The sequence below is a fragment of the Jaculus jaculus genome, chromosome 9 (genome assembly GCF_020740685.1).
Source record: "Jaculus jaculus isolate mJacJac1 chromosome 9, mJacJac1.mat.Y.cur, whole genome shotgun sequence".
Lineage (NCBI taxonomy): Eukaryota > Metazoa > Chordata > Mammalia > Rodentia > Dipodidae > Jaculus > Jaculus jaculus.
The window spans coordinates 88,420,063-88,436,838 of record NC_059110.1 but is presented as its reverse complement, the minus strand read 5'-3'; the positions used below and the strand labels follow the sequence as shown (position 1 = coordinate 88,436,838).

Here is a 16,776-nt window from a genome sequence, read left to right as displayed (position 1 = left end):
ATCTGAAAGAGGATTAATATTTAGGATATACCACAAACCCAAAAAATAAATAGTAAGAAATCAAACAACCCAATTTAAAAAAATGGGCTAGAGATGGCTTAGTGGTTAAGGGGTTTGCCTGCCAAAGCCAAAGTATCCTGGTTTGATTCTCCAGAACCCACCTAAGCCAGAAGCACAAGGGGTACATGCATCTGGAGTTCATTTGCAGTGGTTGGAGGCCCTGGTGTGCCCATTCTCTCTCAAATAAATAAATAAATAAAATTTTAAAAATGGGCTATGCAACTAAATAGAGTTCTCAAAAGAAAAAATGCAGATAGCATATAAACATCTAAAAAAATGCTCTACATCCCTAGTCATCAGGGAAATGCATATTAAAACTATGTTAAGATCCCATCTCAGTCCTGTCAGATTGGCCACCATCATGAAAACAAATAACCATAAATGCTGGTGAGGATGCGGAAAAAGAGGAACTCTTCTACACTGTTGGTGGGAATGCAATCTGGTGCAGCCATTGTGGAAATCAGTGTGGAGGGTCCTGAGAGAGCTAAAAATAGATCTACCATATGACCCAGCTATACCACTCTAGGCATATATCTTAAGGACTTGTCTCACTACCTCAGAGATATCTCCTCAACTATGTTTATTGTCACTTTATTCACAATAGCTGGGAAATGGAACCAGCCTACATGTCCCTCAAATGATGAGTGGATAATGAAGATGTGGCACATTTACACAATGGAGTTCTACCCAGTGGTAAAGAAAAATGAAAATTATGAAACTTGCAGGAAAATGATGGATCTGGAAAGGATTATACTTAGTGAGGTAACTCAGGCCCAGACAAGGAGGGAGGGGGGACTTAGTAGGATGGTATTGTATATATGTAAGTAGAAGCACAGATTAATGAGGGTGAAAGACCCTAAATGAGGTCAGAGGAAGAGACTGAGCAAAGGAAAGGTGGGGGGAAGGCTAATCAAAATATAAGAGGATATAAATAAGTCATATAGAAACCTACTTTTTTGGACAATGTAACACTCAGAAGCCACAGATTACTAGAAAATTTTCAATGCCAAGGATGGGATACCTTCCAGTGAGTTGTTGGCCAGGGAGGTCCCTGATGCCCCCAAAACATTATAGGCCATTGCTGAGGCCCTTGGTTTCCTACCAGAAATAGATGGTAAGTCCCTATTGCTGAAGACTCCACATACTTACAAGGTTGCTGCAAGGTTACTGAGAAACCCTGCTGGAACTGAGGTGAAAACCTCCTCCATGTAGACCAGCTGACAGAAAACTAAAATTTTATTTATTTATTTATTTGAGAGAGAATGGGCACACCAGGGCCTCCAACCACTGCAAATGAACTCCAGATGCATGTACCCCTTGTGCTGCATGCACTTCAATGGGAGAGAGAGAAATCACCAATGGAGATACTCAACAGTAGACATTGCAAGCCTTGGCCAGCCAGGCCAAATGAGCCAGCGGGTGCAACAGTGGCACTCAAATTGACTGGAGGCCCGCTCCATGGGAGGGAATATATCCCTGTCACGGAAAAACTACAACAGGGCTAGTCATGAACTGTAGGGGAGTAACGTCTGCTGCTGTCTGGCTAAATGTATATACTATGCTTACTGAACTGCCTAGTAAGTACTTCTCTTAATGTTCATACCCATATATTAATGTTATTCTCACTTCTGGTTAAAGAATCTTCTCTTTTCATGTGGCAGTGACCTTGGAATGACTCAGAAGGCACCATGGTGCTGAGAAGAAGTGACAGGAATGCTCAGCACTGAAATGTCTCTAACATACCTTCCATGGCTCAGGGTCCATTGCAAAAGTGGTGGCTGAAAGAATGTAAGAGCCAAAGGAAGGGCAGACTCCTTACAACATGCTTCTCCACACACAAAATGGCCTAGATATCCATGACCTCACAGTGGCTGACACTACCTACACAAGACCATCATAATAGGAGGAAAATATGGCATCAAAATAAAAGAGAGACTGATTGAGATGAGGAGGGGATATGATGGAGAGTAGAGTTTCAGAGGGGAAAGTGGAGGGAGGGAATTACCATGGGTTATTGTCTACAATTATGGAAGTTGTCAATAAAAGCATAAATAAATCAGGGCTGGAGAGATGGCTCAGCAGTTAAAGTATTTGCCTGCAAAGTTTAATGACCGGGATTTGATTCCCCACCATGTAAAGCCAGATACACAGAGTGGTGCACGTATGTGGGGTTTGTCTGTCAGGGCAGGAGGCCCTAGAGGACTCATTCTCTGTGTGTGTGTCTATACCTCTTTTCTCTATGTCTCTCTGTCCAGTTGCAAATAAAGAAATAAAAATATTTTTAAAACAATCAAAGGGAGAAACTACACAAGAGCCTTGACTCATGCATGCAGTATGGGGAGGAGTCCAGAGCAACTGTGTATGACAAACCTGGTAGGATCCACTTCAAAGCTGACATGTTGCCAATCAGAGGATGTAATAACAATTCGTAACAAAGGATCCAGGAGTTTTTGTAGATAGGTAGCACCATATACCTAGAGTAATATAAAATTAAGCATTTATCATACCAGCTCCATATATCTTGCATGAAACAAAGATAATCTACCCAGTGCATTCTGTGCATAATAACTCTTGACACAATGCAGTACACATACGCACAATGAATGATACAAACCTTAAAGCAGAATGTCATTATTTTACTGGCCAAGCTATTGCCTCGGAAAAGAGTCTGCATGGAATCTGCCAATTCTACTTCCTTAGAAAACATGTTCCAGAGCAGTTGGTAGAGTAAATGCCGAGAATCAAATAGAGTAACCAGAACTCGAGCTAGTTCATCCTGAGAACAAAACAAAACAGAAATCTAAAGACTGGCAAAAATGGCCAGGCGGGCATGTTGGTGCATGCCTTTAATCCCAGCACTCAGGAGGCAGAGGTAGGAGGAATTTGAGGCCACCCTGAGACTATGCGGTAAATTCCAGGTCAACCTGAGCTAGAGTGAAACCCTACCTCCAAAAACAAAATCAAACAAACAAAGAAAAAACAAAAAACCCAAAGTCTGGCAAAAAGGCAAATCATACTGGTAACTTTTTCCAGAGATTTGCCCAAGTACATTTGTCTCTGATGGGTAATTTTTTATACATGTTTATGATAGCTGTTAATGCTACGCACTGACTGGAAAATTATCAGAGACCTAGCTAGGCTTTACCAAGTGATAAAAAAAGACTTAAGCAATCAGCTTGAATTATAACACAAATTAAAGAGTAGAAATAGAGAATGGTAGCAAAGAGTGTACTTTGATTTGCAAAGATATATGAACAGATCATTTTCTTAGAAAATCGTTGCAAAAACAAGTAGAAGCGCTCTACTCTTCCCACATGGCCAGCTCCAATGAACACAAAAGACAGACTAGGCAAAAACAATGAAAATAGAAAAACTAGGATTTTTAAGCAGTCAAAAGGAAAAGGACCTGGGTATCCAAAGACCAGCTAAAGTTACTAATAACTAAGGGAGTGAGAGTAAGAGTGGATATCCCCATGTATTACTCATATGATAACATTTATAAAACCCTTACGTTAGTTTTTGGTACTCTAAAGAAAAATTCAAAAGTAATTCACTGACAGGAGATTAAGAGAACAGAGGTAGCCATCAAAAGACCCTTAAACTTTCAAACAACAACAAAGGTTAGGATCATGGCCCATGGTGTCTCAACCTGATACTTAAGTAAACACTTAAGAATCCTAACCATAAATAGCTAGAAAGACAAGGAATTATGAAAACTCAGTATCTTGCTCTATTCCCTATACTAATATAATACATTTCTGACAAAAATGAAATAAGTAAAAATGATGAGAATTAGTAACAAAATCAAAGTTACTGAGCTCGGGCTATAGCTCAGTGGTAGAGGGCTTGAGCACAAAAATCATCATAATAAAATAATAATAGTAACAGGAACAGCGATAGCTGTTTTTAAAATTACTGGGTTAAATGTTTTTTCACTATCTAATCTTTTCCCCGAACTACTGAAAACATTAAGCAAGTGAATTTAAAAATATAATTTAGGGATGGAGAGATGGCTGATCAGTTAAAAGTCAATTTCCCAATACCCATGCAAAGCCAGATGCACAGTGACACATGCATCTGGAGTATGTTTGCAGTGGCAAGAGGTCTTAAGAGTGCCCTCTTGCCCTCCCTTCACCTCTTTCCTTCTCTCTCCCTGAAAATAAAATATTTTAAAACATATGTATTTATGCATTAATTTAAATTTTGAAAATTATTTGGTTTTCTTCTCCTTTAGATATAGTTCTAACAAAGTAATGTTGCATGCCTGTAATCCTAGCACTCAGGAAATAGAGATAGGAAGACTATAAACTCAAGACCAGCCTGGCTTATATAGTGAGTTCTAGGCTACATAAGACGACGACTCTGACTCAAAAGCACTAAAATAAGGCTGGGGAGATGTCTTAGCAGTAAAAAGTACCTGCTTGCAAAGCACAATGGCCCAGGTTCAATTCTCTAGTACCCACTTAAAGCAAAATGGCACATGCATGTGGAGATAAACTGTAGTGGCAGGAAGCACTGCCATGCCCATTCATTCTCATATTCTCTCTCTCTCCCCCAAATAAATAATAAAAACAATTTTTTAAACATAGCAAAACAAAAAATAATTGTTTTGATTTTCTTACTCTAGCCCAGGCTAACCTGGAATTCACTATATAGTCTCAGGGTGGCCTAGGACTCATGGTGATGCTCCTACCACTGCTTCTCAAGTGCTGGGATTAAGAGTGTGCACCACCATGCCCAGCTAAAATTGTATTTTGAAGTCATTCAACATAAGATTCAGAAATAACTGATTACAAAACAAAATGATTTAAAATTTCTTGAACTCAGTTTTGCTTTGTTTAGTTCTGCTAAGGATCATGCATAGGTCTCATGTATGTTTTGCTCTGCTGTTGATTAAGCATAAAGTGTCATAAATGTTGAGCAAGTATTTTACCACTGGGTATAACCCTAGACTCTGATTCTAGATTTGGAAAACTATTATTTTGTAATATTAATTAAAGGTAAATGCTAAAAAGAAAATTCAGAAATTCATTTATGTAACACTTGAAAATATATAAACTAGTTTTAGTTTTTAAAAAATTGTAACAATTTAGTTGTTGCTAATTAAAGGGCATAAAATTTGAGTTATGAGCTATTCATGATGGAACAAGTCTATAATTATAGCACTCAGGAGGCAGAAGCTGCACGGTCATCCCAAGTTCGAGGCCTGTTTGACAAGTTCCAGACTAGTCAGGGTTATCTTGTCAGAACCTGTCTCAGTAACAGTTAACAAAATTTCATGTATTCAAGATGACAACATTCTAGAGTACAGCTGTACAGTACTGTGCCATATTTATGTGGACCTGTGTGTGTACATACATGTGCTTGCCATAGCATGTGTATGTAAGTTGGAGGGCAACTCTGGGGTATTAGTCCTCGCACCTCACTTGAGGCAGGGTCTGTTCCCATTGTTTTTCACTCATACTAGGCTAGGCTAGCTGTTCATGAGCCTTAGGGCAATTTGCTTGTCCTACCTCCCATATCACCATGGCAGTGCTGAGACTACAGAAGCCTGTCACAGCTTCTAGCATCATATGGAGTCTGGGATTCCAAATTCAGGTACTCAGGCTTCCAAGTACTTTATCCACCTCCCCGGCTCTTTTCTTTCAATCAGGTTTAAATGGAATTTTTCAGTGGGGTAGAATGAGATAGGATACTAGTAAGAGCTAGGAGTGCTAACCACTTCCCTGTAGTTGAAAATTAAATTTATGAATTTTTTCTAATTCTTAAATTTTATTATTTCATCTAATACACATTTACATTAATTTTTTTGAGGTAAGCCCAACAGATCACCCTTTTTTTGTGAGAGGGAGTGAGAGTAAAGGAGAGGGGGAGGGGAAGAGAGAGGGGGAGACAGAGAATTGGCACACTAGGCCCTCCAGCCACTATAAATGAACTCCAAACATGTGCGCCACCTTGTGCACATGTGTGACCTTGCATGCTTGCATCACCTTGTGCATCTGGCTTACATGAGACCTGGAGAATCAAACATTAATCCTCAGGCTTTGCTGGCAAGTGCCTTAACAGCTAAGCCATCTCTCCAGCCCCATTTACAAGAAAATTAATGGGAAGCATTTGCTATATGACAGACACTCTTCTTCCCACTTTTTCAATAAACTTACCCACTGGGAACAAGGGACTACATTGGCCAGAGCCATTGCAATAGGTAGCTCTCCCTGATCCCCCATCATTGTGACCAACTCCACAAGTCTCTCAAACCGATCTGCCAATACTGTTTCTGCAAGTGTGTCAAATTCTGTTCCTTGTTGAAGGATTTTTGTCAGAACTTCCATAAATGTAGCTCTTGTTTGGAGATCCTTGTGATAACCTAAACCTGATATGGACAGACAGATGCAAATTTACTAACATGCCTTTGCTGAAGTAATTTTTGTTTCACATGCCAACTCTAGATTTTATGTTTCTATAACTGTTATTTCCTCTCACCTATGGAGTGCATGAGTCCACTGTCCACATTAGCATTGAGTAAGTTTGACATTGCGAGGACTGTACAGTGCCTCAGGGATGCCAACCTCCGAGACATGCCTCTTTTTCTGCCACCTGTTTGTGCATTTTCATCTTCAACTTCACTACAGTCATTCAAAAGATTCATAAATAATGTGAAATACCTAGAAAATATAAGACTGACTCTTACACAGCGAAGGCTACATCAATCAGAAAGATAATGATACATTCTAAAATAATCACATAAGCAACATATGAATGGCCATGAGATGGAGTTGCTATGATGAATACAACTTTAACTTGACAAAATGTAGTACACATTTCAAAACATGAATATGGAAGACATGGCATGTTTCTTGGCAATTGTGTCTAACATGTAAAATTCAAGGACAAAATAGTTTAGATGATGTCATTTGAAATGACTTGAAGCAGTCTATATTTACTAAAAGCAAAATCTCAATGATCACATTATTTTTCTTAAAAACCACACCCACTTGTGTTCCTATCTTTTTGTGTGTGTGTGTTCCTCTCTTGAGCCTATCATAAATATTGCTTCACAAGTACAGTACATTTTATGACAGCAGCCAATGGCCATAATACAAAAATACTTAGGTTTACTTTCTAAATATAATCATTTGCCATTTTGGCTACATTTGCTTTGCTTGGTGCAGGGAGCTTTATTTGCTTTTGCCTTTGTATTTTTGATGGCTGAAATTTACTTAAGAAATAACTGCGATTTGGCTTCCATCAATTCCACACCATCTCCTTCTTCAGGCTGCAGCGGAAGACCAGCAAGGAGTGAGACTACTGCTTCCATGCTTGCTTGGTCCAAATCTCTGAAGAAAGATAATTTACAAACTGTGAGCCTTTCAGACACAAGCTTTAAGAATTAACTATTTCAATAAGTAAATGATTAGCACTTCTAAATCATTTGGGTACATTTATAGGCCTGAGAACATGTACTCTGCAAAGTACATGCAGCATAGTATCTATGTTACAACAAAAGTTTGAGGTTGGAGATGTAGCTCAATGGTAAAGTGCCTGTTTTGCATCCACAAGTCTTGGTTTCAATCCCTAGCACCAAAAAAAATAAAAATAAAAATCCAATCAACTAACCAATCAATCAAAAGTATGCACTATAAGGCTGTTAAGGTGCTTGCCTGAGAAGCCTAAGGACTCATGTCTGACTCTCCAGATCCCATATAATCCAGATGCATAAGGTGACACATGTGTAAGGTCGCACATGTGCACAAGGTGGCACACACATCTGGAGTTTGATTAAAGTGGCTGCTGGAGGCCCTGGAGTGCCAATTCTCATTCTTCTCTCTTTCTTTCTCTCTCTCACATTAAAAAAGGGCTAGAGAGATGGCTTAGTGGTTAAGGCACTTGCCTGCAAAACCAAAGGACCTTGGTTCAAGTCCCCAGGACCCACATAAGCCAGATACACAAGGTGGCCCATGCATCTGGAGTTCGTTTGCAGTGGCTGGAAGCCCAAGTGCACCCATTCTCATTCTCTCTTTCTGCCTCTTTCCCTCTCTCAAATAAGTAAAAATAAAAAATTATATATATATATGTATATATATATATATGTATATATATATATATGTATATATATAAAGAAAAGGCCAATCTGTTGGGCTTTGCTCAAAAAAAAATGCATTATCAAATGAGGCATGACTAATGAAACAACTACAAAATTATCATGTAGTTCACAGTACTTAATCATTTTCTGGAATGTGTCAAATACTTATCATTAAAGCAAACCTAAGCAATTATATCTTAGAAAGTCTCAACACAAATTTCTCATGTTATCTTTAATCATAAAGGAGATCCAATATAATGCTTCATAGGTCTTCTAAATAATTATAGACCATTTGTCCTGACACTACTAACTTTTGAACATTCATACTTATTTCCATTAAAAGTCTCAGTTAAAAAATTTTTTAATGTATTTCAAATGCAAAAGTTTGGCATCTATAAAACAAATGGCACGGAAATAGATAAATGCTACAGTAATTGTAATGTCCAGAGTAAAACATGCTAGTCATTCCCTTATTTTACCTTGTAAGGCATTTTACATCATCATCTGCTGCTTGGTTTGATGTTCCCATAACCCAGTCTGTCAGGTATTCTACCATCTTATTCCTATGGAATGATGAAAAGAAGGAAAATACCAAACAAATTTCTAAAAAAAAAAAGAATCACACATATACAAGCTTTTGCTATATTACTTGAGTATTTACTTAGAGTGTTAATGTATAACCAAGGCTGGCCTCAAACTCACAAACCTCTTGACTGTTGGGACTATAGGTGTACACTAACACACCCTGAAAGAGTTTTTAAGTAATGCTTACTGTCAAATACCTTAGGCAATGACAACTTTATAAAAGACATATTGTTGATAGGGACAGTGCTTTAAAGCTCATAAAAGCATAGACAGATACAATGTAGATACAGGTCCTTTGCATAGGCTCCTTGCTATGATATCAATTGGAAATGGTATCAAAATTGTACTACTCGGGTTTAGAAAAAGAGAACAGAGCTTTGGGAAAACTGAAAGGATACTCAGGTAGAAATAATTCGGTGCAATGCAGTTCATCTACCCCTTTTTCCCAGATAGTCAATCCCTATATTTCTTCCCTCTATTTAACATGGTATTTGCCAGATTCATTTGCTCTTGAGAACTCACCTAAATTTCATCTCTTGACAAAATGAAAGGTCATCTCTCCTTGCCATCATTACTTCCACTAACTGACACAGCTTTGTTTTTATTTGAATTGCGTGGACCATATTCCCAAGCACCCGAACGTATCTAATTCAACATAGAAACATTAAAAAATCAGAGATAGACAAAAGAAGTATTCTAAATGCTTTCAACTTCAAGCAAATGACTACATATAATTTTAAATATGGTTAAAATTTTAATTTTATTTTGGTGAGCACATATATGACTTCTGGTTGTCTTACTGTCACACCCTACACTGGATAGAGTAAAGAAAAGAATGGCAAATTATTTCATCAATAATTACCACTATCACATCAAAATAGTAAGAGTAACTAATTGGAAATAAGAAGGAATTCAATGGAGGGTAGATTTGAGAGGGGGTAGGGTGGGAATTAATATGATTTACTGTATATACTTATGGAAGCTATCAATGAAAAGTTTTTAAAAATAAAAATAAAATAATATAAAATATAATAATATAAAATAATATAAAATAAAATAATAAAAAAACTATCAATGCACTGGTTTATCTTAACTCTTAAAAATATGATTCTGGGACCTGGAAAGATGGCTTAGCAGTTAATGTGTTTGCCAGCAAAGCCAAAGGACCCAAGTTTAATTCGCCAGTACCTATGTAAAACCAGATGCACAAAGTGGCACATACATCTAGAGTTCATTTGCAGCCATTAGAAGACCCTGGCATGCCCATTCTCTTTTCTCACTCCCCTCCCCCTAAATAAATCAATAAATAAGTAAAATATTTTTTTAAATATATGATTCTGCTACATTTCAGTAGCTGAATGCTTACCTGACCAGATTTAGCATCATTGTTTCAATGCTAGCTTGTCCCAAATGTTCAGAGCTACCCTCAGTATGATTATCTAGTAGATTCTTCATTATAGCTATGGTTTGCTCTACAAATTGAGTATTGGTATCAGTCAATAAAACCTACAGGAAAAAACAAAAACAAAAACAAAAACAAAAAACAACAGTGACATGCCATCAATGCACAGAAAACAATGACAGATACAGGCAGAAACATACACACCCATAGGCATATAACCAGACAAATACATGAACACACACAGACATTCACACCCATATCCAACACTCATAGCTCTAGGCATTGCAGGCCAAAGTTCCTAAGATGCAAACTATTCCCTACATAAGATAATGGTGCTTTTTTTTCTGTAATTGACTATTTTTTAAAAATTGTAAATGAGTATCATGCCACTACCTAATTTACATAGTGCCAAAGTAACTGGCTTCATTTATTTCAAACATGTCACTCAATAGAGAAGGTAAAAAAAATAAAACAGAGAAAACGTCACCTGTCCTTGAGAGTCAAAAAACTTGCTGATGGTATTCTTCAATTTGTTAAATAGCATTGGGTAAAGAGCAGGACTCAATTCCAGACCCACCAGATCCTTAACATTGGTCCGTATCTGAAGTCCCACTTTTTCATGGTTACACACCATTAAGGATAAAAGCCGGTCCATAAATTTGCTGACAGGTGTATCTGCATTCCCTTCGGAGGACATCACTGAAATCATGGAACCTTTGCGCTCACTGACAGGGCCCATGGGTGGGCTGTAGGTTGCCAGGCCAGAATTGCTTCTCTGCTGGAGGCACACTCCCCCGAGGGCACAAAGAAATCCAGTCATGTTGATCCATTCCTGTAGGGACTCTGTGTCAGACAAATCTATAGATCCACCTCCACTCACATGGGACATCCGTCTTTTAACAATGGTCTTATGAAGGCTTTCAGCAGCCTAAACACAAAATTTGTGTGGAAAAAAAACATGAATTCAACATAAATTAGATAAATTCCAATAAATTACTCTTTGTCATTTTTTCAGTAAAAAAGTACATGCTTTACATTTTAAAAAGGAAAACTTAAATTTATCATTTATATTTTTTAAAAGCCATTGATACATTTTTGTCATAGCTAGACTAATATATCAACGCAGAGAACCACATTTATTATTAAGAAGCTTTGATTTACATGGATGAACCTTTAAATATTATGCCAAGTTTAAAAATGTAGTCACAGGCTGGAGAGATGGATTAGCAATTAAGGTACTTGCCAGCAAAGCCTTAGAACTCAGGTTTGATTCTCCAGAACCCACATAAGTCAGATGCACAAGGTAAAGGTGGCAACATATGTCTGGAGTTTGTTTGCAGTGGCTGGAAGCCCTGGTATGCCCATTCTCTCTCTCTCTCTCTCTCTCTCTCTTACACACACACACACACACACACACACACACACACACACACACACAAACAAATAAATAAATAATAAATTAAAAAAATAGGGCTGGAGAGATGGCTTAGCGGTTAAGCGCTTGTCTGTGAAGCCTAAGGACCCCGGTTCGAGGCTCGGTTCCCCAGGTCCCACGTTAGCCAGATGCACAAGGGGGCGCATGCGTCTGGAGTTCGTTTGCAGAGGCTGGAAGCCCTGGTGCGCCCATTCTCTCTCTCTCCCTCTATCTGTCTTTCTCTCTGTGTCTGTCGCTCTCAAATAAATAAATAAATAATTTAAAAATAAAAATAAAATAAAATAAAAATGCAGTCACAAAAGCCCACAAATCTATGTTTCCATTTACAGAAAATAGACAGAAAAGGCAAATATATGGAAACCAAATGTGGGTCAGTGGCTGCCCAGGGCTAGAGGGAGAAAAGACAGGCAGTAAAATGGGGTGGGGGTAGAGCTGGAAGTACTAAAAAGCATAGGTTTTCATTTTTGTCTTGAGAGCTTGCTTGGAGGTTCTAGCCGGGGAGCACAGCTACTTGTATACTCTTGAGCAAAGACCGGTCCTCCTCTACTTGGAAAGGTTGTCCTCTTCCGAGCACACAGCTTCGGGAGGATGCACACAGAGCGGTGAGGGAGGAAGGGGACACCCAAATCAACCCTGGAAGTCAGTGGGGTAACAGATAGAGCAGCCAGATTGCCCTCACATGCAGGATTTTCATTTTTCTTAAGAAGATAAAAACATTCCAAAATTGTTAATTGAGAGTTACACCACTCCGTGAATATACTAAAAACAGTCACTGGATTAGACACATCAGATGACAGAAATGAATGGTACATAGATTATGTACCAATAAATAATTACTCCCCACCACTCCCAAAAGCTTTTATTCTAAAACTACATTATTTTGTGAAGGCTTAACTTTTTTCTTGTTCTAACTGACCAGGACAGAAATAATACAGTGAAATGTCTAAAGTTTTAAATTTCATTTCATCTAAGGTTGGGCTCAATCTTCTGCCTACCAAATTGCTTAAGGAGAGTAACTAACAAGGTAGCAGAATGAACTGGATGTGGCAGTTTATGTCTGCAATTCTAGTACTCAGGAGGCAGAAGCAGGAGAATCACTGCAAATTCAAAGCTTGCCTGCTCCAGGCCAGCTCAAAACAAAACAACCAAAATTAGGCCAGTATAATGAATGGTTTCAATTTTATTTAAAAACAGGCCAGTATAATGAACAGTTTAAGTTTTATTTTTTTCTACCTATTTCTGTCAATACTTTTTCTGAAAATTTTGTACAATGCTTTAATGAAGCGAGAAAGTGTAATAAAGATAGTGGTCTCCTGCAAATTGTCCAACATTTCTGTGGCAATGGAAACATTTTACATCTGCACTGTTCAACACAGTAAATAACAACTAAACTCTGGCAACTGTATAACTGAATTAATTTTAATTAAGTTAAAATTTAAATTCCAACAGATACGTGTAGCTAGTGGCTACCGTATTAAGCAGTACAGATCTAGACAAACCACAATTAGTCTTAAGACAGCCATATATATATATATGCATGCTAAGAGTGACTCAAAAGATTAAGAAAAGCAGCAGACTAATTAATAGACAAAAATCAAGTTAACAAACTCACCTGGCTATCTTCCATTTTGGCTTTGGGGTAGTTAAGGATTAGTTTTGTAGCTTGCTCCCATTTTGCATGTGTGTCTTCCCAAGCCTAAAAACAAAGGCAATTATAACTCAAAAGCAAACAGGCCAAGAGCTAAAAGTCAAATGGCAACTTCCAGGTTTCAAGCAGAATATCCTACTTGTAATATGCACATATCTCAGATTGCTTCAAAAGCTGTTCCTGATCACACAGATAATAAATAGGAGGCTTCTAACGCTGAAGGTGGGGGCCTGGGAGGGGTGTTTCTGTTGCTGAGGGCATACCTCAGTGTTTCCTGCAGTGGGATGCTCAATACGCCTTAGCAGTGCCATCACTCTTTTCTGAAGTGCTGCTCTTCCTAAGCAAAGACAACAGCAAATCTAGTTAGTGCATTGAGTCCTGCTTGCCAACAGGGAGCCTGATAAGCCCCACCCAAAAGGCAGAAGGAATGCAACCAATGCTTCAAATAGTAAAGCTGAACATTTCCTTCTACAACTTCCATAGGAAAAGCATTTATCTTGAACAGCCATCTCCTTCACCTAAGACTTACCCAAAATAATACACCAATGTGTATAAAAATCAAGCAGAGTAATTTATATATTCTATAGCCAACAGTAATTTACACTGCCAGATATTGTTAGGGAGGGGAGAGGGACAGAGAAAGGGCAAGAGAATGAATCAATGCACTAGAGCCTTCTGCTACTACAAATGAACTCCAGACAAATGTGCAACTTGTGTATCTGGCTTTACATGGGTACTAGGGAACTGAACCCAGACTAGCAGCAAGTGACTAACTACTGAACCATCTCCCCAGTCCACAATGCCAGTTTTTAACAAATAGCACATTAAAAAACTCAGTGAGGGCTGGAGAGATGGCTTAATGGTTAAGGCGCTTGCCTGCAAAGCCTAAGGGCCCATGTACTACTGTCCAGATCCCATGTAAGCAAGACGCATAAGGTGACCCATGCACACGAGGTGGTAGGTACACTTGTCCTAAGTTCAATTACAGTGGCTGGAAGCCTTCACATGTCAATTCTCTCAACCTCCCCCCCCTTTCTCTCTTTCTCTCTTTCTCTCTCTCTCTCTCTCTCTCTCTCTCACACACACACACACACACACACACACACACACACACACACACACAGTCAGTCCATTGGACTTGCCATAAAAAAAATAATTCAGTGAGAAACTGGGTGTGGTAGCACATGCCTTTAATCCCAGCAGAGGTAGGAGGATCAATGTGAGTTTGAGGCCAGCCTGGAACTAGAGTGAGAAGGTCAGCCTGGGCTAGAGTGAGACCTTACCTCAAAGAAAAAAAAAAAAAATTCAGTGAGAGACTAATAATTTATTTCAACTGCTGCTGAATTTTACCTTACCTTGCTCAGAAAAGGATTTTAAGCCAGCAATTTGAATTGCTCTGGAAACTTACAAAGTACTATCTTAAATATACTCCTACATTTTTAACACAAGTAGATGTCATATGATTAACAGCAAACCAAGTTAAAAAAAAAATTGACTACATTTACCTGTTGACATCATATTGCTGACTGATGCGAATTCCATGAATGTGTTATAGTTGGGCAAGAAGTTGTGCACTGACACTTCATCCACCCCACACCGGATATCTGCTTCCTCACAGAGGTGGCGAAAACAGGACATGGCAACCAGGACAGCTTCAGTGTCAGGGTTCCACAGAAACATGTACAATGCCACTTCTAGCTTGGTTTGGGCTTGTCGGCATATTGGTGGGGTTCCACTGCACCCTGCTGCACTGTCCTGGGAATCAGGAGTGGAAGGCAAATATTTGTGACTTAGGTGATTTTATTTACAAAACTAAACATACAATAAATCTCGACCATATGTTTCAGCATACGAAACTCAAAATTTTTCATTTTAATTATGATAAAAAAATTTAGATGTGTTGTATTCTAAATGAGATCATTTGAAACAGCGTAAGGCATAACTGCTGAATTTCAAAACAAAAAAGCATTATCCTGGGGTGAGGAGACTGCTCAGTAGGTAAAGTGCTTGCTATGCAAGCATGAAGACCTGAGTTCACAACCCCCCAGCATCTACGGAAAAATGCCAGGCAGGAAGGCGCACACCTGTAATCTTGACACTGGGGAGACTGAGATGAGGATTCCCTGGAACCACTGGCTATAGCCAAATCAATCACCTCTAAGTTTAGCAACTGTCTCAAAGAATAAGGTAGAGAATGGTATGGAAAGACATGGGACTTCAACCTCTAGTCTCCACACAGAGTACACATGTACAAGCACATGCATCCACAAACATATGAACACACATATGCACATGCATGCACATGACACACATATAAAAAGGCACTATCCTAGATTCCAGAAATGCAAGTTAAGTATAGCACAGATCTAGGTAAAGCACCATAACAAAAATCTACTGCCACTAAAATGTTATGTACGTCTCAACCATAAATGACAAATGAAGAAAAAAAGTAATAGGAAAAGTACTTCCTAGAGGGAAGAAATCAGTCCATTGAAGCACTAATAGAAATAATGGCACCAGAATGAAATACCGCAGCAAAAGACATACTTGTTTCTGAATTACTTTCTTCCCAAGCATGAAATGGAAGAACTCATTTGTAAAACAAAATATAAATTCTGCAAGCAAAGTATAAGATATTACTATATTGCTTAGTTTTTCCTCAATAGAAAGCTACATTAAAGACAGGGGCTGGAGGGATGGCTTAGTAGTTAAGGTGCTTGCCTGTGAAACCCAGATTCAATTCCTCAGGATCCACGTAAGCCAGATGCACAAGAAGGTGCATGCATCTGGAGTTTCTTTACAGTGGCCAGAGGCCCTAGTGTACCCATTTTCTCCTATCCTCTCCAATTAATTAATTAAAGATAGAAAAGCTCATATCTGGAAAATAAATTTTTCTATCCTTCCTTCCTTCTCTCCCGCCCTCCCTCCCTCACTCCCTCTATCTCTCCCTCCCTTTATTTCTGAGGTAGGGTTTCACTCTAGTCCATGCTGACCCAGAATTCACTATGTAGTCTCAGGGTGGCCTCAAACTCACAATCCTCCTACCTCTGCTTTCCAAGTGCTAGGATTAAAGGCATGTGCCACCATACCCAGTTCATACTCTTATTAGAAGAAATTATATACAAAAATAAAAATCTTGGGCTGGGGAAATGGCTTAGTGGTTAAGAAGCATGCCTACAAAGCCAATGGACCCAGGCTTGATTCTCTAGGACCTATGTAAGCCAGATGCACAAGGGGGTGCATGCCATCTGGAGTTCATTTGCAGTGGCTGGAGGTCCTGGTGCACCCATTCTTTCTCTGTCTCTCCCTCCTCACCTATCTCTCTTTCTCTCAAATAAAAAATTTAAATAAAAATTTAAAAATAAGTGAAAGTCATGCTTGGCATGGTGGCACACACCTGTAACAGAAAGCAGGAAGGTCAGGAGTTTAAGCTCAGCCTTGGCTACACAGTAAGGGCTGCATGAGACCCTGTTTCAAAAAACAAAACAACTAACCCACCACCAAAAATTACTGGGTATGGTAGTACACGTTTGTAATCTTAGCATAGGAAGCTGAGACAGGCT

The 16,776-nt window shown here is 38.8% G+C and overlaps 1 protein-coding gene across 6 annotated transcripts in view; it reads right to left on the bottom strand.

Moving 5' to 3' along the window:
- Nf1 (neurofibromin 1) overlaps nucleotides 1-16,776 on the bottom strand; it is a 281,308-nt gene that overhangs the window by 146,866 nt on the left and 117,666 nt on the right. For all 6 annotated transcript variants that reach the window (XM_045158367.1, XM_045158370.1, XM_045158368.1 and 3 more), the window contains 12 exons: nucleotides 14,719-14,968; nucleotides 13,477-13,550; nucleotides 13,178-13,261; nucleotides 10,618-11,058; nucleotides 10,095-10,234; nucleotides 9,251-9,373; nucleotides 8,623-8,706; nucleotides 7,281-7,397; nucleotides 6,544-6,725; nucleotides 6,222-6,433; nucleotides 2,675-2,836; nucleotides 2,431-2,534 (listed from right to left, as the gene is read on the bottom strand). In XM_045158367.1, coding sequence (XP_045014302.1) covers nucleotides 2,431-2,534; nucleotides 2,675-2,836; nucleotides 6,222-6,433; nucleotides 6,544-6,725; nucleotides 7,281-7,397; nucleotides 8,623-8,706; nucleotides 9,251-9,373; nucleotides 10,095-10,234; nucleotides 10,618-11,058; nucleotides 13,178-13,261; nucleotides 13,477-13,550; nucleotides 14,719-14,968 — 1,973 coding nt within the window. The remainder of the gene's footprint in view (nucleotides 1-2,430; nucleotides 2,535-2,674; nucleotides 2,837-6,221; nucleotides 6,434-6,543; nucleotides 6,726-7,280; nucleotides 7,398-8,622; nucleotides 8,707-9,250; nucleotides 9,374-10,094; nucleotides 10,235-10,617; nucleotides 11,059-13,177; nucleotides 13,262-13,476; nucleotides 13,551-14,718; nucleotides 14,969-16,776) is intronic.